Source organism: Myotis myotis, unplaced genomic scaffold (genome assembly GCF_014108235.1).
Source record: "Myotis myotis isolate mMyoMyo1 unplaced genomic scaffold, mMyoMyo1.p scaffold_m19_p_14, whole genome shotgun sequence".
Lineage (NCBI taxonomy): Eukaryota > Metazoa > Chordata > Mammalia > Chiroptera > Vespertilionidae > Myotis > Myotis myotis.
Genome location: NW_023416318.1, coordinates 29,394,455 through 29,418,980, shown reverse-complemented (window position 1 = coordinate 29,418,980; position 24,526 = coordinate 29,394,455). Strand labels below are relative to the sequence as shown.

At 41.9% G+C, this 24,526-nt stretch overlaps 2 protein-coding genes and 1 pseudogene across 4 annotated transcripts in view; 1 reads left to right on the top strand and 2 right to left on the bottom strand.

Annotated features, from left to right (window-relative positions):
- Window positions 1–22,180, bottom strand: part of LOC118669430 (ESX-1 secretion-associated protein EspI-like) — a 244,270-nt gene extending 222,090 nt beyond the window's left edge. The window contains exons 1-3 of the mRNA XM_036335536.1: window positions 22,085–22,180; window positions 20,443–21,975; window positions 8,240–8,334 (exon numbers count right to left, since the gene is read on the bottom strand). Coding sequence (XP_036191429.1) covers window positions 21,001–21,975; window positions 22,085–22,180 — 1,071 coding nt within the window. The 3' untranslated portion in view covers window positions 8,240–8,334; window positions 20,443–21,000. The remainder of the gene's footprint in view (window positions 1–8,239; window positions 8,335–20,442; window positions 21,976–22,084) is intronic.
- LOC118669431 lies at window positions 294–20,070 on the bottom strand (annotated as a pseudogene).
- The window catches only part of FOXN2 (forkhead box N2), a 61,100-nt gene continuing 57,684 nt past the window's right edge, over window positions 21,111–24,526 (top strand). For 2 of the 3 annotated variants that reach the window (XM_036334635.1, XM_036334640.1), the window contains exon 1: window positions 21,111–21,243. The gene's annotated coding sequence lies outside the window, so the exon portion shown is untranslated. Of the gene's footprint in view, window positions 21,244–21,401; window positions 21,533–24,526 lie in introns of those variants that run through there. The other variant, XM_036334636.1, reaches the window with a different exon arrangement.

Genomic DNA, 24,526 nt, shown 5'->3' with positions numbered 1-24,526 from the left:
ATAGCTCCACTTTATTGATTTTGACTGTTGTATCATTAATATTCTAGTGGATGAATATGCCACAATTTATTCATTTTCCTATGAATTGCCATGTAAATTGGCTCTAATATCTTGTTGTTAAAATCATGCAATAACATGCAATAACCATTCTATTCATTTTCCCTTGTGTGCATGAGGATGAATTTCCATAGGGTATATACCTAGAAATAAAATCATTGAAACAAAGGGTGCAAATTACCTGGATATTACCAAATGGCTCTTCAAAGTGGTTGTATTAATTTACAAAAATCTTTTTAATAACAAGGTAGGATCTGGGGTAGTTTTTGCAGCCAAGGTGGCCCATCAGCCTCTTGTGTGCTGGAACTCCTGCCCTTGAAGCATATGTAAGGTTTGGTGTGGCTATGAGGGGCTCCTGGGGCCTTGCCAAAATACCTGGACACCTCTTGGCCCTTGAGAGGACCAGAGAGCAGAATGATGCCACAGCCCTTGGGGGAGTCCAGGGCCGGTTGGTCAAACTTGAGGATCTTCCCCCTAACCTTATGGCTACAGCTCTGGGTATTGCTTCTCACACAAAGTGCAGACACCCTCAGTTTGAGCACCTCCTGCACACGCAAGTCATCAGTTATAATCCCTACAACAACAGTGATTTTGCCTTCCCAGCTAGGAAGCTTCATTTCCAGATCATTCAGGAAAGGAACAGAGGTGGCCGGTTGATGCAAATTAAGAACAACCTTTTCAGTACCACGTGGTTGAAGGTGGAGTTGGTTCATCTGGCCATAAAGCTGTATAGTTTGACCAATAGCCTTAGGTAGTCATCCTGGCTCTTGGGCTCCTTGCACTGAGCCTTTCAGTCAGAAAGTGTAAAGAAATATATACATGCCAACATTCATGCATGTATCAGATGTATATGGTGAGCATGTCATGTGTGCGCATTAGGGCTCAGAAGACCCAAGCCTGGATATTCCCACCTGGTTCTCGCTCCCTCTTTTATATGTCCCAATCTAATTCCTCTCACCTTCCTGCCCTTCCAGTGATGGCGAACCTTTTGAGCTCGGCGTGTCAGCATTTTGAAAAACCCTAACTTAACTCTGGTGCCGTGTCACGTATAGAAATTTTTTGATATTGCAACCATAGTAAAACAAAGACTTATTATTTTGATATTTATTTTATATATTTAAATGCCATTTAACAAAGAAAAATCAACCAAAAAAAATGAGTTCGCGTGTCACCTCTGGCACGCATGTCATAGGTTCACCATCACTGTTCTAGGCCCTGCTCAAGTCCCTAAGAAGGCTTTCCTTATCACAAGGTTCTTCACATCTCTCCTGTCAATGACCTCCCAAGATAGCCCTTCACATATTCTCATCACCAGAGGAATATGTAGTGTTTCAGTGGTCCATGCTCTGGGTCCACATCATATGATCTGCTCCTCAAAGGCAGGAACTATCCTGAGGATTTATTAGCATCTCCCAGAAATCCAGTGCCACATTCATAATGGGCTCTTGATGAGGTTGGTGAATTGTTAATGGAGTGAATGCAGTTTCCTTTCCTCCCATAGAGTGATATTCCTGGAAAGATTTCCTAGAAACAGCTATCTTCCCTCACTTGGGTAATATCCAGTTAATATGCAGATCCACACACCCATTGCTCCAATAATTTCATTCCCCTGTATATACTCTAAAGAAATATCCTCCTACATCCTCCCACTTTTCTTTTATATTCCTCCTCTTCATAAATTTTCAATGACATCCACAAACACTTAGTTTAATTCTCTTAACGCCACTATCAGTGATGAGAATATTTTTTGAAAACCATAGCTACATATAGGTCAGCATATACAGGCTCATAGTTGATCTTTGCTCAACTTAGAAGAAATCTACCCTGAGAGTTTTCAGTATGTTCAGTTAACAAAGCACATTCTATTCTCACTTCTGGGTTGCTGAGAAGTCTGGATTCTCTTGTTCTTTATTTCTAGCTATCTTCTTGTCTTCTCCTCCCATGCCCTAAGCAATATACTCTTTTTGCCATATTAATCCCAAAACTTATTGTGTTTACTTCAACAGACTATCAAATATTCAGTTTTATTTTCTTATTAGGTTTTACTGAACTGTCTTACATTTTGACAGCAGCATGGTATAGTAAAAAGAAAACAGGCTTTGGAGACCATAAGACTGGGTTTGAGCCTCTGCTATATCACTTTACTGTGTTACTGCCGGGGTCCAACCCCAGCAGGTCCAGGGGTCCCCAAAGGTGTAGACGGAGTCGGCGAAGAAGGAATGACATGGAGACAGTGTTCAGTTGATCAGCAGCCTAGCCAGGATCTCCAGCCAGGATCTCTAGCCAAGTTCTGGTCTGGATCTCCAGAGAGGTTCTGCTTAGGATCTCCAGCCAGGTTCTGTGTCCATATTCTCTTGCTAGGTTCTCCAGGTTCTCCAGCCAGGTTCCGTGTCCATGTTCCCTCGCTAGGTTCTCCAGCCAGGTTCTGTGTCCATGTTCCCTCGCTAGGTTCTCCAGCCAGGTTCTGTGTCCATGTTCTCTTGCTAGGTTCTCCAGCCAGGTTCTGTCCAGGTTCTCCAGCCAGGTTCAGTCACCAGGTTCTAGTCAGGTTCTCTTGCCAATTTCTGTAGTCAGGTTCAGTCCAGGATCTTTTGCCATGTTCTCTTGCTAGGTTCTGTCTCTAGGTTCTGAGGCCAGTTTCTGTCCAGGAACTTTTGCCATGTTCTCTCCAGCGAAGTTCTTCTGTCTCTAGAGAACGTTCTGTGTAGGTTCTGTGCCTAGGTTCCGTCTCTCCTCGTTCTGTCTTCTTACATCTGTATTTATACCAGTTGATTCCAATCCTATCAATCTCTATTTCAAAGGTTAGGGCGTTTCCTATCTCCATTCCAGCGAGTAAAGATTATGTAGCTTAAGCATGATTGTTCGTAGTTAAAGTGATTAATTACCCACCTGGCACTTAGTTAAGAGGTTTTATTCCCTCCCTAACTTCAGGGGAAAATCCCTACCTGGGGAAACAACCTTTCTCAGAGACCTTGGTTAAAACACATAGTGCCAAGAAGGTGAGCAAACATATTAAGAACAGTATGCCATATATGCCAGGTCCCTTGAAACAGCAAGCATGGACTGGCTCCCGGCAAATTCCCCCTTTTTTATTTTTTAAAAGGAGGCATTAAAAAGAAAAAAACCCAAATGCTCTCTTGTATCCATTTTAAGAGTAGGATTGGCGCTTTCCGCTATTACCTGAGTCCTGATCTATCACCCCAGGGAGAGCTTGCCAATCCTGCACTTTCCCGGGGTGGAAAGGCTGCAGTGGGGTTAAGGATAAGGCTCCTTGGGCCTACCTCCTCCCATGCCTTTACATTTACCTTTCCTTCCTCAGAAAAGCATGGACATACTTCTTGTATAAAACGTTCTGTCTGACTAGGAGCAACCTTAATTCAGCTGCTAGCAGGCATATGTGTTAAAAGATCAATACAGAGTCTTATATCTTTAGACTCAGTATGGCACATCTTCTTAAACTAAAGATCAATACAGAGTCTTCTTTCTTTGGACTCAGTATGGCACATCTTCTCAATCTAAGAATCAAAACAGAGTCTTCTTTCTTTGGACTCAGTATGGCACATCTTCTCAATCTAAGTTCTGTACTATCCACCTTCTTACCCTACTTATCCTCTATAGGGGGGTCTGCAGTACCCTGGTGGAGTCCTATCCGTCCCGAGTGTGGGGCGCTTACCTAGGGGTCCCTGTTCGGGCGCCATATGCCGGGGTCCAGCCCCAGCGGGTCCAGGGGTTCCCAAAGGCGTGGACGGAGTCGGCGAAGAAGGAATGACATGGAGACAGCGTTCAGTTGATCAGCAGCCTAGCCAGGATCTCTAGCCAGGATCTCCAGCCAAGTTCTGGTCTGGATCTCCAGAGAGGTTCTGCTTAGGATCTCCAGCTAAGTTCTGGTCTGGATTAGGATCTCCAGCCAGGTTCTGTGTCCATGTTCTCTTGCTAGGTTCTCCAGCCAGGTTCTCCAGGTTCTCCAGCTAAGTTCTGAGTCCATGTTCTCTTGCTAGGTTCTCCAGCCAGGTTCTGTCCAGGTTCTCCAGCCAGGTTCAGTCACCAGGTTCTAGTCAGGTTCTCTTGCCAATTTCTGTAGTCAGGTTCAGTCCAGGATCTTTTGCCATGTTCTCTCGCTAGGTTCTGTCTCTAGGTTCTGAGGCCAGTTTCTGTCCAGGAACTTTTGCCATGTTCTCTCCAGCGAAGTTCTTCTGTCTCTAGAGAACGTTCTGTGTAGGTTCTGTGCCTAGGTTCCGTCTCTCCTCGTTCTGTCTTCTTACATCTGTATTTATACCAGTTGATTCCAATCCTATCAATCTCTATTTCAAAGGTTAGGGCGTTTCCTATCTCCATTCCAGCGAGTAAAGATTATGTAGCTTAAGCATGATTGTTCGTAGTTAAAGTGATTAATTACCCACCTGGCACTTAGTTAAGAGGTTTTATTCCCTCCCTAACTTCAGGGGAAAATCCCTACCTGGGGAAACAACCTTTCTCAGAGACCTTGGTTAAAACACATAGTGCCAAGAAGGTGAGCAAACATATTAAGAACAGTATGCCATATATGCCAGGTCCCTTGAAACAGCAAGCATGGACCGGCTCCCGGCATGTTACATTAGGCAAGTTACTATAACTCCACAATTTGACAGGTGTAGAAATCAGCCCTTTCTCTTATGGTTGCCAAGTTAAGTTTCTACAGCATATTTCTGGCCACAAAAATATCACCAAACTTCTAAATAAAAAGAATTAAACAGGATAACATAGATTAAGTGTGTTTATTATTGTGTCCTGCATAGAGTAGGTGCTTGGTAACAATTAGAGTCATCCCTCTTTTATTCTCCTCCCACTCCCTGAATAACTGTCAGGTACTTTTCCTTAAGTAGAGATGCAATAGAAAGTCACCTGTGTGACCAAAAGACCTCCACCACAGTCCTCAAAAAAATTTTTACTTAATGTTGTCAATAAGGTCTTGGAAATTATGACTTTAAAAGAAATGATGTAAAACAAAACCAATTTATCACAAGCTAATTGATATAAACAAGAGTTAAGTTCCTACAGCCACAAAAACATCACCAAACTTCTAAATAAAGAGCCCAAACACTTCTAAATTAAACACTAAAATAAATGTGAGCTATACTATAATATATGTTAAAAAGATGAATAAAAACAAGTAAGATAATTATTTTACAACCAACTTATTCCAGTTTAGGGTACAAGGCGGGAACCAGCCCTACATGGGACACTCTTCCATTGTAGAGTGCACTCATACCTCACCCCAGGCTCACTCATACTGGGATGATTTAGATTTAGCTAATGTGTGCATCCCTGGGATGTGGGAGGAAACCAGAGTACTGGGAGAACACCCATGCAAACATGGGGAGAATGTGCCAGTTGAGGAACACAGAGAATGAATGGTTCCTCTGGTAATTGATTTTTTTTTTAACTCACCAACGTTATAACAAAATGATGTTGAATAAAAAGAGTTATTCAAGGACCTGCTATATATATTATATTTATATTATTATCCAATAAAATATCTATCTATCTATCTATCTATCTATCTATCTATTTATTATCTCCTTACACTGGTGTACCTGGGACACACACAGTCTTAGTCTATTTGGGCTGGTTTAACAGAACATTATAAACTGGGTAGTTTAAACAACAGAAGTTTATTTCTCATAGTTTGGAGGCTTGGAATTCCAAGATCAAGGCATTGGCAGGATTTGGTGTCTGGTGAGGAATCAGTTCCTGTTTTATAAACCACAATCTTTTTGCTGTGTCCTCACACCGTGAAAAGGGGAAGGCAGTTCTCTGGGATCTTTATAATCTGAACCCTCATAACCTAATCACCTCCCAAAGTTCCCATCTCCAAAATACTATCACATTGGGGATTAGGTTTCAGCACATGAATTTGGGGGAGCCACAAATACTCAATCTATAGCTCATATGAATGCAATGGCGTCATTATACCAGAGATATCCTACCTCTCTATACAGTGAATGTGGTTTTTTTTACTACAGGCCTTGTTATTACTTAAAATATCTAATTACATTTTTAATAATAAAAATCTTGATACCAGGAAGACTGTCACCAACATGGTCCAGTTAATTTCCTTCCTATGTGTTCCCACATCAAGGTAGATACTTTGCACCGTAAATGGTTAATAAAGAGTTAGTTCATTTTGAACTAGTTACCTGAAAAAACTATTAGAAAGCCCCAGCCACACTTTCACTTATATAAGTAGAGCCATCCTAAATCACTGCAGGACCTAGGTAATTTGAGTCTAAGAAAAAAATAATCGTTCATTACAAAGTGTGAGAAATATTTTAGGGTTGATTTTGTTTCAGTGGCAATGTGAGTTGAGCATTTATGAGAGCTGTGCAAATCACACCACAGAAGGGGCTAAACTCACATGAATTGTTTAAGAGCAATTAATTCACGTCTAAACTTCTTGTATCAACATCACCTATTTTCCCTAGACAATTTGTTTTAAAAATCAACCAAAAACTGTGATATTCCACCAACAAGACTACAAGGGTGAAAGAACAACCCCTTAGTCAAATGCAAAGTGTAATCATATTAGTATGCTAATGAGGTAAGTGATAAACTGTGGGTCAAATTTCCTCTTGTTGGGCTTAAATAGCACTTGAAAAGGTTTATTCCCAAATGTTTGGGAAAGCTAGGATAAATTTGGAAAAACAATTACGGTTTATTACATGAGCATTATCTGTTCAGCAATATGAAAAATTAATAGATGAACTAAACTAAAATGAGATGTAATTTTTCCTAATGCTTTAGAAGTTATTAAAAAAAACATGGCTTAAAGAAAACATTTAATTATTCTAAATTTGGAGAGAAGCCTTTTCAAAAATTATTATTTTACAATTTTAAAAATTTAGGTCTGTTTTGTCTGGTTGAAGAAAATGTAAGAAGTTGCTCCTTACATTTGGGAGGAAAACAGTTGGGAGAAAAGGTTGAAAGGAGATATGTTTTCACAAGAAGGAATGTTTAGTGATGTCAATGTCTCTTTACTTAAGAAGCCTTTCTTGATTGAACTTATTCCCATTAGCTAATTTCACCCTTTCACAAAGCACCTATGCACTTTTATAGAATTTTTAATATTCACTCGCTTTCATATGCTTATGTCATTTTATAAGTTCCTTAAAATCCAAAGCATGTCTGATTGCATTTTGCAGCATCTAGCTCAGTTCCTTGCCTTCTGGCCAGGTTTGGGAAAAGCCAGCTGAAGACCCAAGAAGACCAAGGGGTGTAGTGAAGAGAGCCCCCAAATGGGGTCACACGATCACCACCCCCTTTCATGTCCACCTCTACCCTCTTTGCCACTTCCACAAGCTAATGTAACCATGAGCAAGTTGCTGAATTTCCTTAGACCTCAACTTAGACCAGTGGTTCTCAACCTGCCTAATGCCGCGACCCTTTGATACAGTTCCTCATGTTGTGGTGACCCCCAACCATAAAATTATTTTCGTTGCTACTTCATAACTGTAATTTTGCTACTGTTATGAATCATAATGTAAATATCTGATATGCAGGATGTATTTTCATCGTTACAAATTGAACATAATTAAAGCATAGTGATTAATCACAAAAACAATATGTAGTTATATATGTGTTTTCCGATGGTCTTAGGCGACCCCTGTGAAAGGGTTGTTCGACCCCCAAAGGGGTGGCGACCCACAGGTTGAGAACCGCTGACTTAGACCATTGTAAAGGGCGATAATAAAGTTTTAGTGCAAGGCAGTGGTCTCAACCTTAGCTGCACAATGGAATCACCTAGAGAACTTTAAACATATTGATGACTATGTTCCACCGCTCAGAGCTTCTAAATTCATCAGTGGGGCTGTTGCCAGGGTATAGGGAGTTTTTAAACTCCTTAGGTCCCTGGTCAGCAAACTGTGGCTCACGAACCACATGTAGCTCTTTGGCCCCTTGAGTGTGGCTCTTCCTAAGCCTTAGGAGTACCCTAATTAAGTTAATAACAATGTACCTACCTATATAGTATAGGTTTAAAAAATTTGGCTCTTGAAAGAAATTTCAATCATTGTACTGTTGATATTCGGCTCTGTTGACTAATGAGTTTGCCGACCACTGCCCTAGGTGATTGTAATGTATAGATGAGGTCAAGAACCAGCGCTCTAAAAGTCTTACAAAAATGAAATAAAACAAAGAAAAACAGTACCTGAAAAGTAGTAAGGCAAAAGTCATTTGTTTCCGTTTTTTCTCTCCAATTGATTTTCCTATTTGTGTTGGTGGTTGCTGGATCCTGGCTGGAAGCTAAGGGACAGAGGGAGAATTTTGTTCAATGATTGGTTTTATTTTTTTTTAACTTTTTATTTTGAAACTAGAGGCCCGATGCAAGAAATTCATGCAAGAATAGGCCTTCCTTCCCCCAGCTGCTGGCACCAGCTTCCCTCTGGCACCGGGGGCCCAGGCTTCCCTCCTAACCCCGGCTTCATCCAGAAGGTCGGAAGGTCATCTGGTCTAATTAGCATATTATGCTTTTATTATTATAGGTTATTTTAAACTTACAAAAAAGTTGTGAGAATACAAAGAATTCCTATACACCCTTCATCCAGATTTATCAATCATTAACAATTAACTACATTTGCTCTATCACTCCTCCATATTCTCTATACACATAATTTTTTTATGAATTAGTTGATAGTTGCAGAAAATGTGTAACCAATCCATGTTTCTCTCCCCCTCTCTCCCTTACTCTCTCTCTAAAAATCAATAAAAACATATCCTCGGGTGAGGATTAAAAAGAAAAAGAAAAAAAAGACAGATTGAAGCCATCGATCATAGTTACTAAAAATGCCTGACTCTAAAAGCAATACTACTGTGGAAAACAAAGTTTCATTTGCTATAATATAATTTGGAATCCCTTTAATACTCACTGTCTTCCCTAAACATTTACCTCATTTATCAAAAACCATTCACAACTGTAGTATTTAATTTAGAATAAACTGCATATACTAGATAGCCTATTGCTATAAATATAATTTGTTTTACTCTTCTAGCAGTAGCAGTGAAAAAGAAAACAGTCTTCTCTAACTTCATATGGGTAATCCTTTTAAGCAATTTCTAAATTGATGTAGGTTGACCTTTTAGTCATGGTTCATTTAAAAATAATATTAATAGTAACATTTATTGAGCACTTATTTTACCAGGCCATGTGCTAAATTGTTTCACATGTATTTGCTTCATAGCACCCCTCTGAGGCTGAAATTATTATCTTTATTTTTGACATGAAGAGGTTAAGAAAATATTGAAATATTTTGCCTGGGCTGGTAAGCAATGGAGCCAGGATTCAAACTTGAGTCTCTCTAGGTCTACAGCTTTTAAAAACTGCACAGATGGTCTCTCCACTTGATTGCTAAGTCAGGAAGGACCAGTGAAGGATATGGAACTTCAGCACTTTCTTGTCTTGTGAGGAAGGAGGATAATTTCCTCTACCCTTCTAGGTTCTTCCAGCTGGTCTAATCACCAAATGAGACAACTTTACAAGAGAAAATAACCAAATTTAATTACATACCTACATATGGGAACCCCATATACATGAGAGAGTCAGAGATCCCATATACGTGAGAGGTTTAAAGACAGAAAGTTAAAATGAGGTATATATGGCATTCTGAGCTAAGAATGAGGTAAGACACCATAGGGCTTCTGAGCAAGGAAAGATCATTCACAGAATGATAAGAACAGATGTTCAGTAATTACAAGTTTGTCCTACCACATAGATATGCCATAAAAAAGTTATTTCTGGTGATAAATCTTGTTATGGGTTAGGTCCCAAACTTAAAAGAGAGGTAAAGTTTCTTGTAAGCCCACAGGGTTACAACTGCCTTCAGCTCAAAATAATTCACATACCAAAGTGGCACACTTTGAGGAGGTCTGCTCTGAAATCCTTTAGTCCCTAAGAATTATTTAAGCTTTAGATTTGCCTGTCTTAGTCCATTCAGACTGCTATAACAAAATACCATAGACTGAGTGGCTTATAAACAACAAATATGTATTTCTCACAGTTTTGGAGACTGGAAAGTCCCACCATTCAGTGTCTGATGAGTTCCCAATTCCTAGTTCGAAGATTGCCATCTTCTTGCTAAAAGCTCACATAGTAGAAGTGGCAGGGGAGCTCAATGGCATCTCTTTATCAAGGCACTAATGCCACTCCTTAGGGCTCCTAATACCATCACATTGGGCATTAATGTTGGGGTCCAGCCCCAGCAGGTCCAGGGGTTCCCAAATGTGTGAACGGAGTCGGCGAAGAAGGAAGGACACAGAGACAGCGTTCAGTTGATCAGCATAGCGAGGTTCCTTTTTCTATTGTCCTGTTACATCTATATTTATACCATCTGATCCTATAAGCATGCCTCTATAATCACATCATGGTATGTTTTGGGTAAGGTTCTACAGTTCCTTGTTTCTTATCTGACCTTTGCCAAAAATCCTGTCTCTGTCTAGTCCTGTTGATTTTAATCTTGTCTAGGCTAATCTCTGTGTTTCCATTACAAGGGCTATTCCAAGGTCACTGCTCTACTGATAGGCTACAAGGAAGTGACTGAAGGAGATTATCCTACCCAGTAAAGGTTATGTCCTTCCAGCCTCGCTGCTTGCCTTCCCTGGGACTGCCCTGTGTCGGTGGGTCTCCAGGGGTATAGGCTTTTGTGCGCTCCCTGGTGGGCAGACCCCTGGGGATGTGGGCCCAACAAGTCCCAAATTAATTGCCAACAGCCTTAGTCCAAGTTCTTCATAAGCAGTACATGGTATTTCTGTAACACTAGGGGGATTTACTGATGTATTCTCTTCCTTAGTCCTGTTAATCCCTAACCTGGGGAAACAACCTTTCTCGGGGAGGTGGTCCTGGTTAAAACACATAGCGCTAAGAGGGGGAGCAAACATATGCCATATACGCCAGGTCCCTTGAAACATAAGCTGTGCAGATGTTTCTTCCCTGCAGCGACTGTGTCAAGCAGCAAGGGTGGACTGGCTTCCGGCAAATTCCCCCATTTTTATTTTTTAAATGACAGTGCATGTAAATCAGCAGCCACCTCTCGGATTGGGTTAAGACTCGGAAGACCTGTTTGTGATTTTGCTAACAGGTCAGTCCGAGGCTTAACCCTATATCGGCTCCCCACACATTAAGTTTCAACGTTTGAATTTTGGGGAGAAACAAACTGTCTATAGCAGCTCCTTTTGTTAGCAATATATATGTAGTTTAAAATGTATTTGAATGGAGTTTCATTGGCCACATTCTGTGCCCTAGTTTCCCCATCTTTAAGCTCAGAAAAGGGACCTAGAACATTGATTTCTAAGTTTTTAAAAATTCCAACTCTCTAAAGGCAGAATATATCCCATCACTAACAGGGATTCATTGTAGTAGAAGTTCTCAATGAGGCAGAAGTGGAAGAGACCTGGGAGTTTGACAAAGGCTGGCCCTGAAGATTCTGGTATTACTTCCGCTCATTCTGCCAGGTTATTGATTTTCAAACTATGTTCCTTGAGGAATAGAGGATGCAAATGCCTAGGTTTTCCCAGCCCTTCCCTGTCTTTTAGAATCTGCACATCTTCAACCAGAGCAGGTCCACTTTGATCTATTTAATAGAGTTGGGCTCCAAACAAAATAACCCACAACTATTCTATGTTGAAGACTCTAAAAGCTACTATTCTAATTCAGTGCTTCAATTTATCATACTTTAATGTGTATATGAATCACCTGTGGGATCTTTAAAAATGCAGATTCTTATGCAGTGGATCTGGGGTTGGGCCTGGGATTCTGCATTTCTGATGCCAATGCTGCTGAGTATGCTCAGACAACCTTTTGAATAACAAGGACTAGAATGATCTCTAAGGTTTTTAAAACTCAAATCATTTTTCTACTCAACCAAAGACTAGTTATGAAAGATTTTCTCTGCAATAATCTTAAGTTTACCAAATGTAAATTCTAGATTTCATCTCCTCCTATTCCCCCAAGTCTCAGTCTATCTGCCTCAGTCTTTCCCATCTAAATGTCTCATTCTCTCAGGTCCTCTTTTCTCTCTTGCTCTCTCTTTTGAAAGTTAAATGACATTTAACCTTCTGGACATACATTTAAAAATCTTTTTGTAAAGTGAACATTGTGCCTCAGTCAGTTCATTTCACCAAGAACTAACTGTGCAGGGTCTGGGAAATTTGCCACAAGTGAGATATTTAAAGGTAGTTAGGATGACACACTCTCCTAAATTTAGTATCTTAATGAACTTCTCCAGATTAAGAAGTAACTGTCTCACACTCTTTCACCTTGTGTTCAAAATTTAGTGCATATTTGAGAGTTTGATTATATTTCCTATGTTAGAGCCTTCAGTTTCTTTCTCAAAATACTTCCTCAGTTGCCTTTTTCTCCATATTATCCTTTTTTCTGCAAAAAAACCCAACAACTCTCAAGTTTTAATTACAGGGGCTTAAGCATCTAAACAGCACTACATCCCCACATCTAACTGTCTAATGCAAGGGTCAACTAACATTTTCTATGAAGATCTAGATAGTAAATATTTTCAGCTTTGCAGTTCATATGTTCTCTGTCACAGCTATTCAATTCTGTCCTTTAATGCCAAAGCAACCATAGACAATATGAAACTTTACTTACAAAAGTGTAAGGCAGGCCAGATTGTCCCCTCCTAACCCCCTGGCCATAGTTTGCTGACCCTTGATTTACATGCATGTTGAAACTGTACCAGTCAGATTACAGCTCCTGGGAATATGGAATTGAGATCCTGAGATGGAGTTAAGTAATAACTGTAGGTTGCTAAGCTGGAAAGTTGGGCAAACTGGGTGGTGTGGACAGAGGTGGAGCTGGGGCCACTATTTGGGACAGCAATAGTAGCCTACATGCAAGCAGATAAGTGAGCAGAAAAGCCAGTCTGCTGAGGAAATGAAGCAGCCATACAAAGAAAAGCTAAAACTAGAAATCGGCCAATGAGAAAGAGAAAGGGGAAATAAGACTTCTTGTAATGTTAGCTGTGCTTCCCACAGTTGTGTCTCACATAATCCCTGCCTATTTTTATATTTGTTACTCCTTTATTTTAGCCAACTGGCATGAGTTTCTGTTTCTTGCAACCAGATAACTCTTAACTCCAGCAACCTTTTATACATCTGACATTCCAAATGACCGCAGTTCTCTGATGAACAGTCAAGCTCTCACACAACTAGGCCTTGCTAGGTGCAGTTTCACTTTCCACCCACACATAGCCACTATTCCACATTCTTCAAACTTTGCTCAGGCATCATCTCCTGAGCTAAAACTTGGTTCTCATTGCTCCTTATGCAAAGCTCTACCACTGTACTTATAAAACCACATTGCATTTTCTGATTTATCAGCAGTTTTAACTATAGTTTTCATCTTTACTAAGTTCAGGGCCTGGCAAATAGTAGGAATTTAATATTTTTATTTAATGAATAAGGTGAAACTAAAAACTATATCTGTTTTAACACTATATCTGTAAAATACAGATAGCCTCTCACCAGCCTGAAGGCTCAGAATCCTCAGATGTCCCTTCCAATTTCATGAGCCAAAACAGAAATAATATAATCTGGTAAATTTGTTCATATATATAAGGGACTATAGGAATGTACTCAATATGCCTTTACACTTAATTTTGCTCACAGTGTTGTTCAAACCTATATTCTTACTGAATTTTCTGCCTATTTTTTCTAGTAATAATATATTAACATTTCCTGCTGAAATCATCAATTTTGTATTCCTCCTTGTAGTGGTGTAACTTTGTTTTATGTAATATCTTATTAGGGTAATAAAACTTGGAATTTTTTAATCTTCCTGGCAAATTAAATCTTTATTATTATGAAGAGTCTCTCTTTATTTCTGGTAGTGCTTTATTGTCTTAGAGTTTACTTAATCCAATATTAACATAGCTATTCCAGCTTTCCTTAGAAAATATCACATGGTTTAGTTTTTTTTTTCTATCCTTTTCTGCATTAGTATGTTCTAGACATATCCCTTAAAAACAGCATGTAGCTGAATTGTGATTTTTTTGTCTTGTGTCATAAATGGATTGGTAGTTCCAGGTTTATCAGATCTTTTAACATTTACACCCTTATATAGTTCCCTCCCTTTGACTCTGGAAAGGACATGTATTTTGCTTTATCCAACAGATGTGGGAAAAGTAACAATATACTAACTCCAAGTCCTTTTGAAAACCCTGAGCTTGTGTATAAGAAGTCTGCCGACCTGCCTGGAGAGACTATGTGAAGAAGAGAAAGTCATGGAACTACTTGAACAAAAACCAAAGGACCCGGTTAACAATGAGAATAAAGGACCCACACATATGATTTCAGTCAGGTTGGTCCAGCTAACCCCCACCATTGAAGCCATCCTACCTGAGGTGCCCGACATGAGAGTAAAGAGGTTATCTAGGACATTTCACCCAGCAGCCATCACCCAGAGATGAGATGAGCCATCCCTCTGGTTTCCTATCCAAATTCCTGACCCACAAAATCATGAAATATAGTAAAATGCAACCAAAGTACGTGCCCTTGACCGGAATCGAACCCGGGACCCTTGGGTCCTCAGTTGGATGCTCTATCCATTGAGCAAAACCAGCTAGGGCAAGATTGATTACTTTTTATTACTCTGTTCCTCTTCTCCCTTTTTTAGATGGAAAGTTGCATAGTGTGATGATTAATTTTGTGTCAATTTGGCATTGCCACAGTGCCCAGATATTTGTTCAAACATTATTCTAGATGTTTCTGTGAGTGTATTTTGAATATGATCAACATTTAAATCAATGTACTTTGTGTAAAGCAGATTATCCTCCATAATATGAGCAGGCCTCATCCAATCAGTTGAAGGCCTTAATAGAACAAACACTGACCACTTCTAAGCAAGAAGGAATTCTGCCAGAAAACTGCCTTTGGACTCAAACTGCAACTCTTCCCTCAGTCACCAGCCTGCCAGCCTACCCTGAAGATTTTGGATTTACTAAGCCTCCACAATCACTTAAAATAAGTCTCTCTATCTATACACACACACATATGCATTGTGTTGGTTCTGTTTCTCTGGTGACCCTTGACTAATCTTTTACTATTGTCTTAATGATTCTTCTAGAGATTACAAGATGGATTCTTGACTTATCAGAGTCTACTATTAATTGTAACTTCTTCCAACCTGTAAGACAATGTATGAATTTTAGAACACTTGATTTCATTTACCCTCTCCTGAGTTTTATGCCAGTGCTGTGTATTTTTAAATATAGAAGACATTACTATTATCTTATATAGACAATATCAATATTCATTTATTTACCCACATATTTATTGTTTTAATTGATCTTTATTTCCTCATGTATATCTAACCTTACAACAGAGATAATTTTCCTTCTGCCTAAAGAATGCCACTATGGCCCTGGCCAGTATGGCTCAGTTGATTGGACATCATCCCATGCACCAAGGGTTTGCTGGTTCAATTCCTAGTCAGGGCACATGCCCTACTTTCAGATTCCATCCCCAGTGAAGGCCATGCTGGAGGCAGCCAATTGGTGTTATTCTCTCATCGATGTTTCTATCTCTCTCTCCTTCAATTCTCTCTCTCTGATCTTTTTATTGATCTTTTAGGAAATCTGTCACACTTAGTTACCTCGAAATTAAGTGTGACAGATTTCCTAAGAGACCTGAACCTCACCCACAGAGATTATTTAAATGGGCCCAGCCTCTCTGAGGCGAATCAATGAGTAGAAAAGACCAGTACAGAGCATTTAGTAGATGAGGATTTATTGTTTCTAAAATTTCATGTGTTTATTTCTTTAAGTTTCTAGTGCTCTGCCTCAATTTTTAAACTTGTGTTTTACTTATGTATACATAGGAAGCATTTGTCATTTTTAAATCTGTGATAATTTCACTATCCAAATCCCTTTGGGGTTTGTTTTTATTCTTTATTGTTCCTGTTATGTTTTTCTTGTTTCCTTGGGTAACTGATTATATATTACTGTGTACTAGACATTGTATTTGTAAAATTTTTTATAGAAATGATATTACTTTCCTCCACATAGAATTTTAGTTTGCTTCCACCAAGTACCTGAGGGCCTAAACTCAAAGGAATTATCTGAATCCAATCTTGGAATTGAGATGATTTAAAATAGATTTAACCCCTTCACTTCTAGGATATAGCCATTTGAATTACCAATCCAAAGCAATGGGTCTTCAATAGAGTCCCCAGCCTCTTAGCATACCCCGAACTCTAATTGCCACCCCCCATCTCTCAGCAACCCTCTATGGAATGGATAAATGGACCTCCCTAGGTTTCCTTTGCTCCTCAGATGATGGTTTGGTAATTCCTATTTTGTAAGCTCTCTGATGCCTTTGAGATGATATTTTGTTGAGTTTTTCTAGTGTCCTCAGTAGGAGGATTGGTCCATATTACTGCCAATGCCAGGACTTATAGAAATGTAGGTATTATTAAATGCTAGAGGCCTGGTGCACTAAATTCATGCGGGGGGGTGTCCTTCAGCCTGGCCTGCACCCTCTCCAATCCAGGACCCCAAAGGGGTCCTAACCGCTTACCTGCCCTGATTACCCTAACCACTCTGCCTGCCTGCCTGATTGCCCCTAACCGCATCTGCCTGCCTGCCTGCCTGATCACACCCCTAACTGCTTGCTCCCCCGCGCCAGCCTGATCTCGCCCCTAACCGCTCTCCCCTACTAGCCTGATCGCACCTAACTGCCTCTGCCTCGGCCCCTGCCACCATGGCTTTGACCATAAGGAAGTCGGACATCTGGAAGACATCCGGTCGATCTGGTCTAATTAGCATATTACCCTTTTATTAGTATAGATTATTAGTATAGATAGGTAGAATTTTAAAAGTACAATGAAAATAATACTTAAAGAAGAAAAATTAGACTTTTTCACAATTATACTTTTTTAGCCCAGATGGCAGATTAGTACTTAGGAATGTTTTTGGTAGCCTTGGTACCATGTAATTTGAGGAAGGTTACTTCTTTCACTAACAAGAATTCTTTTACTGATAAGAATACAAGAATTGAACATCACCCCTATTCCAAAAGCTATTCTAAGAATTTAGATTACAAAGATGAGAAAGACATGGTCACTGACCTCAAGGGGCTAAAAGTCTAGATTCCTTATTGGTAAACTGGTTATTTTTAGAATCATCAACTCATGATCAAAAAGTCTTTTGTTAAATACATTTTATACAACTATAAACACATTTAAATTCTAAACATGTATATTTGAGTTTCTTTCACTTTCCATCCTAAACGTGAGGGCATTTTAAACAATATATTTTCTAATTCATTTGTCTTTGAATAAAGTTTATTAAATACTTGTGGTTTCTGACTCTGAATGTAGTTCTGAGGCTCTTCAGGACAATGTAATGAAAAACAAATGCAGAGGCCCTAACCGGTTTGGCTCAGTGGATAGAGCATCAGCCTGTGGACTCAAGGGTCCCAGGTTCGATTCCGGTCAAGGGCATGTACCTTGGTTGTGGGCACATCCCCAGTAGGGAGTGTGCAGGAGGCAGCTGATCAATGTTTCTCTCTCATTGATGTTTCTAACTCTCTATCCCTCTCCCTTCCTCTCTGTAAAAAATCAATATATATATATATATATTTAGAAAAACAAATGCAGAGAGAGGGGGAAGATGGCAGCATAGGTAAACGCCTTTACTTGCCACCTCCCATAACCACATCAAAATTACAATTAAAATACAGAACAAACATCATCCAGAACTGCTGGAAAGCTGGCTAAATGGAAGTCCTACAACTAGAGAAGTAAAGAAGAAAGCACACTGAGACTGGTAGGAGACGCGGAGTATGGAATGGGCTGATCCTGCACCCATGTGTGCCTCTTTTTTAATCGGGAGGAAGATTGTCTCCTTGGAGGCTGCCTGGAGGAGCAAGGGGTCCCAGCCCCACACCAGAGCCCCAGCCCAGGATCCCAGAGCTGGAAAAAGAAGTCCCTATGGGCAGTAAGAAATATGGGCTGTAAAAACTGGCGTGGATTGGGGCTCAGTGACACAGAGGCTAGAGGAGACCCAACTGTTCCTCTTAAAAGGCCGGCACTACAAACTGAACTTACAAGGTCCTGCTTCCTCTGAGCTCCAACACCAGGGAGAGGCTCTGGGGAGCACAGACACATACCAGGAGGAAATGGATTATCTGGCATTGGGGCAGTTTTCTTCCAGACGGAGGTGCTCGCAAGGATCATTGTTCCTATGTTGGGACCTCCCCAGTTGCAGGGCTGACTGGCAGCCATTTCTATTTGCTCCATCCTGGTGATTCCCTAAGACCCTGCCTCATCCAATTTACAACCCCATCCAAGCTGTGTGAAGCAGCCTTTGCAAATAAATAGCCTTTCCTTGCTCAGGGTAAAATCTCTCAAACAAGATGCAGCTGGGTCAGGGAGCCCCAAACAAATCAATGATTTGAACTATGAGGAAGCAAAAAATGCCCAACCAGAAAAGCAAAAAGAAAAAAGAATCCAAAAATATGAAGATAGTGTAAGGATCCTCTGGGACAACTTCAAGTGTACCAACATTCGCATTATGGGGGTGCCAGAAGAAGAGAGAGAGCAAGATATTGAAAACCTATTTGAAGAAATAATGACAGAAAACTTCCCCTACCTGCTGAAAGAAATAGACTTACAAGTCCAGGAAGCACAGAGAATCCCAAACAAAAGGAACCCAAAGAGGACCATACCAAGACACATCATAATTAAAATGCCAAGGGCAAAAGACAAAGAGAGAATCTTAAAAGCAGCAAGAGAAAAGCAGTTAGTACCTACAAGGGAGTACCCATACGACTGTCAGCTGATTTCTCAACAGAAACTATGCAGGCCAGAAGGGAGTGGCAAGAAATATTCAAAGTGATGAATAGTAAGGATCTACAACCCAGATTACTCGGCAAAGCTATCATTCAGAATTGAAGGTCAGATAAAGAGCTTCACTGATAAGAAAAAGCTAAAGGAGTTCTTTACCACCAAACCAGGATTATATGAAATGTTGAAAGGTATTCTTTAAGAAGAGGAAGAAGAAGAAAAAGATAAAAAATATGAACAAAATGGCAACAAATACATACCTATCCACAATTGAATCTAAAAATAGACGAATAAGAAATCTAATAAACCGAATAAACTGGTGAATAAAATAGAATCAGAGGCATGGACATGGAACAGACTGATAATTCTCAGAGGGAAGGGGGGTAGGGGGCAGGAAGAGGTTAAACCAGCCATGGGCGAACTTCGGCTGGCAGGCCCTTTGAAATGAATAAAACTAAAAAAAAAAAAGACCGTACCCTTTTATGTAATGATGTTTACTTTGAATTTATATTAGTTCACACAAACACTCCATCCATGCTTTTGCTCCGGCCCTCCGGTCCAGTTTAAGAACCCATTGTGGCCCTCGAGTCAAAAAGTTTGCCCACCCCTGGGCTAAACAAAGATCTTATGTACATATATGCATTACCTATGGACACAGACAATAGGGCAACGAAGGCCTGGGGCTGGGGGAAACTGGGTGGAGGGGGGCAATAGGGGGAAAAAAAAAAAGGGACATCTGTAATAACCTCAACAATAAAGATTAAAAAGAAAAACAAATGCACTTAGCAGATGACTTTGTACAAATCATATAAATGCAGTGTTTTCATCTGTGGAATGAGAGGGATCAAACTTCCATTTTTGTTTTTATATATCCTGATGCCTATTAATTCTTTTTTATCACTGTCACCCCCTCAGCTGGACTTGTTTTATTGTTAGTTGGCAGCTTGTTCCATACTCAGCTCACTTACACTCAGAGCCTGGCACACAGTGACTATCCAATTAACATGCGTTGTTCAGGAAGGAAGGAAACTTCCATTAGCACCTACTATGCATCAGGCACTGCGCAGGTCTCTTTCATATACCTGTTCTTTTAACCCTCTCAACGCATTTCTGAGGAGGTAGGTATCACTACTGTAGTTTTTGGGGACGTGGATATAGATATTCAGAGATTTCACTATCAGCATCATCATTTTAGTAAAATAGGGCCTTAGTTCTGCCACTTACTTTATATCTGACAGGTTATTTTTCTAACCCTCAGTCTCCTCCTCTGGAAATTTGTAAGACTTAGGATAGGGTTGGCAGATTTAGCAAACAAAAGAAATTAGAAAGAATAGCCCAAGTGGAACATTTTATATGTAAAAAATTATGCTACCCATACCCGAAGTTCAGATGTAACTGGGCACTCCTGTATCTTATCTGGCAACGAAGGTTCGCGTTATGGTGATGACCATGCACGTAAAGACAGCCCTGTCCCTAGCACTTTGTGTGCACTCTGCAAATGCTATGCTCATTACATTTTGGTTCTGATTCCAAAGTCATTTTTTTTTCCCCACCACAAATACCTTGAGTTCAGTTTCCACATCACATTTCAGTCAGCGCGGGTACTAATGCCCTAAGTTTATATTCATGCTTTATCGTCCCTACAGCGCTTTCAAAAAGCCTGGCCGAGGGAGGAAGGCTCTCGGGGGAAAGCGCAGAGGCTCGGGCTGTTGGGGGCTGTCCCTGCAGGGCCAACACCGGCTTCGCGGTCCCGGTATGACCGGCCGGGACAGCCACCCTCGCCCCGCCCCGCGCCTCCTCGGCCAGTCAGCGGCCGCGCCGCGCCCCGCCGCACGCCTATAGGTCCTTCCCGGGACGCGAGGCCTTTCCATTTTCCCGCCTTCCCCAGCTTCTCCTCAGCCCGAAACCCGCACTGGCCCACCACGTCTCCGCCCTACCTTCCGTGCGAGCCCCGCCCTTCCGGACACCGCAGCCTCCTCCTTCCCCTACCCGCCCTCCTGAGCCGCCTCCGGATCCAAGCCCGGCCCTTCAGCTGAGGTGGGAGGGGACGGGAAGGGGCGGGCCGAGCGCTCCTCCCGAGAGGCTGCGGGAGGCGGGAACCCAGGGAGGGAGGGGCGGGGCTAATCTCCTTGGCGCCACGTTGCCATGGCAGCGGGGGGAAGGGCGGGGGGAGAGGGAGGAAGCCAGCGGGAGGGGGGGATGTGGTACTGCCGCGGCCGGCACCGCAGCTGCTGCTGCCTGCTCGTGGCCGCGTCTTCCCGGAGGCGGCTGCTGGAAACTGCCGGGAGCAGCTGCGGTGCTCTGCCATATTGTGTCTTCCCCTTCCCGTCCCTTGCCTCCCCGCCGCGGCGGCCGAGCTGACGGTGAGTCCCAGGTGGAACGGCGCCCTCTCCGTCCGGCGCCGCCCGGCGTCCGCGCTCCCCGCCCGGGGTCGCGGCGCAGCTCCCGGGCACAAGCAGCGCGTGCGGCCAGCGCCGGGCGTGGGGCCCGGAGGCGGCTGTCCCGTGACGCGCCCGGACATTTTCGTCCTGAGGATTTGGCTCCGGCTCGGGGATCTCCCCAGAGCGCCGCTTGGGTGGTGCGTGGGCTCCCCGGGGGCGTCGAACTGACGGGAGTGCGGCCCCGGGAGGAGTTCGGAGTTTTCCCTGAAAGGTATTGGCCGCCCGGGAGCGGGTGTCGCGCGGAGGAAACTGTGGCGAAGGGTGCCGTCTCTCGGGAAAGGCTGGAGGTGACCCCGAGGACGCTTGGGGTTCGACTGGGGAGAATCCGCTGTGCGAGGAAGTGGCTGCCCCGAGCTCTCCCCGGAGTCTTTGCAACGCCCCTTCCCCTGGCTCGTCTTGGAGCCAGACGTGCGGGGCGCGGAGTCCTCGCCCGGCCCCGGGCGGACTCCGGCTGAGCCCGGCCAAGTAGCGTCCCGGAAGGCGCCGCCAGGAGTGAACTTCGGGCGGTTGGGTGCCGGGGCTTTGGGGTGGCCGGGTTCGGGTCCCGGATGTGGGGGTGGCCGACCCCGGCACCCTCTGGCTCCTCCTCCAGCGGACGCCCTGGGGGCCTCCGAGGGTGGCTGTCGAGGTGGGATGGGAGTTAGTGTTTCGGCGCTACAAAATGGACACTTCCTGTTCGCCTGCGCTCTTGGGGCCGCGGTTACCTCTGCCCTCGGTCCTCCCTCCTGGGTGTGAGCTGGGAGGGCGTGCGTGCGGCTCTTACGCCTCGAGTTGGCCCCACGGCCGCCACCGCAGCGAGTCTGGAACCGGGGCGGGCGGGGGGAGTCCGGGGAAAGCGGCCCACGAGCCTGTGCTCCATCTTCCTCGACTCCAGCCCTTTCCCCCTTTTTTGGGATGTTTTTTCCCACTGCAGCTCAGGGGAGTTGGGGTACCCAGTTCATTGGGGGCACACGCTCGGCATCTCCTTTGACCCTGTTTCGACTTCAAGTCTCTTTGTAGCGGCCTCTGTACTTAGTTTTCTCCTTACAGGAAAAAAAGTCTTTACATGCAAAGAAATGACACATACTTGCTTCTACCCGAACTCCAAGGCGGGGGGAGGAGTGCGATTATTTATTTCTGGTTAGTTTACGCTGTTTCTCCCGTCCTCCTAATTGTGACAGCCACGTGGCCGGCGGAGTGTAAGAGATTGTCCTAGTGCCACTAGGGTGCCACTTCGCCGGTAGCCGGGGGCTTTGTAACCGGGCCGTAGCTTTCCATCCACATTTATTTTGGTGTTTTCTGAGATGGGGAAGTGGAAAAAGCTGAACTGTACATGTCCAAATCGAAAGACTTATCTGTTTCCTTGCAGTCCTTGTAAGGTATATATTGACATTTTTGCCGTTCTTTGCCGTTCTGATGATTCATTTTTAAAATCTCAGCAGCATGAGGTACCCATTAAAGAGTAGTGGGGAATAGAATGGTACATTATGGATGGAGTTTCCTACCTCGGGAGTTGGGGCGATGTTTGAATGTTAGAGCCATTAATGAGAGGTTCTGGTGTAATCATCAATAATCACATTCCGGAGGATTTCTTTTTGGTCGCTTTATAAAATCCTAAAGTTTTTTCTTTTTACAAAAAAGTCGTGACCTGAAAAGATTGTTACCATTGAAAATACTTGTTTAGGGCTGAAATAAACGCTCGTTTGGTTTATGTGTGCACACTTTCTTAAGCTTTTTTGTTTGTTTGTTTTTGGAAAGGTATTAATATGAATGCTAACATGAACAGATTTTAAGGGAATGAAAATTAATTTTTAGACTATATAAAAATTAAATGTCAAAAGATTGAAAACTTTAAAATCTAAACTTTTGGAGCATTTGGAAACTTTTAGAATTTAAATACAATCCCTGGTTACTAACTAATGCATCATGTTTCATTTTGTGAATACTTTGTGTATTTGAATTGTTTCCATAACATATGTTTTTATTTAACCAGTTTTACTTGAGTGCTAAACCACAGGAAACATTGAGGCTGTGTAGAGAAATTTAGAAACATTTAGAATTGTGTAGAGAAATTATAGCAGCAACATTTACTAGAGTTTTAATTACACCATGATAATGGTTCTTCATGAAGTTAACAGATAAAAATATCAGGAAGGCTTCAGTGCAGAAAAGATAATGGGATTGAGAAATGAATATGTGTGCTCACCACTGAGAGCAATGCTTAGGTGAGAAAGAAAAGTAAATGAGGTAATGAAATACTTACATAAAGCAGAAAGCATTGAAAACATACACTGGAAGATAACTACATTATTAGTTATGGGATCTATCAAATGAAACTTTAAAAAATAGTCTTGTTCTTATGCCAGTTTATAGCTTAGCTATGTATGTGTTGCTGTTCAGTTGTAATTTTTGCATAAGTGCAAAAAGGTCCTCCAAGAACAAACTTTTGAAGATCTAATGCTTTGCTGATTTCTTAGGGAAGAAAAAGAGGCCTAAGATTTGATCCCTGTTAGGTTGAAGAGACAAAATTAACATGTGAAAGTGAGTTTACAATGTGAGATGATATAGTTAAGAGTTAAATTGTATGATGCAGGCAGGTGCTGTAAGTTAAGAGGGAAAGAAAACTAGAGGTTTGAGTAGATAGGGGAGGCTTCTTGAAGAAATAGGGCTCTCTTGCTTTCTAAAGTTTTACTCCCATTAAATTAATCTTCCTGAAGATCAAGCATGAATACCAAATTTCTTCTCAAGACTTTTCAAACTTTGGTTCCTGTCTTCTCCCATCTTTTCCACTAACCTATAAGAACTGTTTATTCACTACTTCAACACGATATACCAGTTTTACTTCTTTTTTTTTTTTTTTTTACCTTTGTTGATATAACATTTTTCTGTTGACGTGCACCTGCACACATCCTCTTAACTGCTGAAGATCTGCTCAAGCTTGAGGTTTAGTTGTAATTTTGATTGCCCTGAGAGCCTTAAAATAATACAATTTTAGAACTGCCTTTCTCTCTCCAACTGAAAACTCTTATCACTAATAACACCAAATTCTTTTAGACTGTAACATTCTGTACTGCCTTGTTTTCATTTACTAAATGTTTTTTCAGCACCTACCGTGTGCCAGGCACTCTTATAGGAACTGAGGGTACATCCTTGAATAGACAAATTCCCATGTTATTAGTTATCTTTTTAAGTTTTATTACTCCAAGAGCATTATAAAATCTTATCT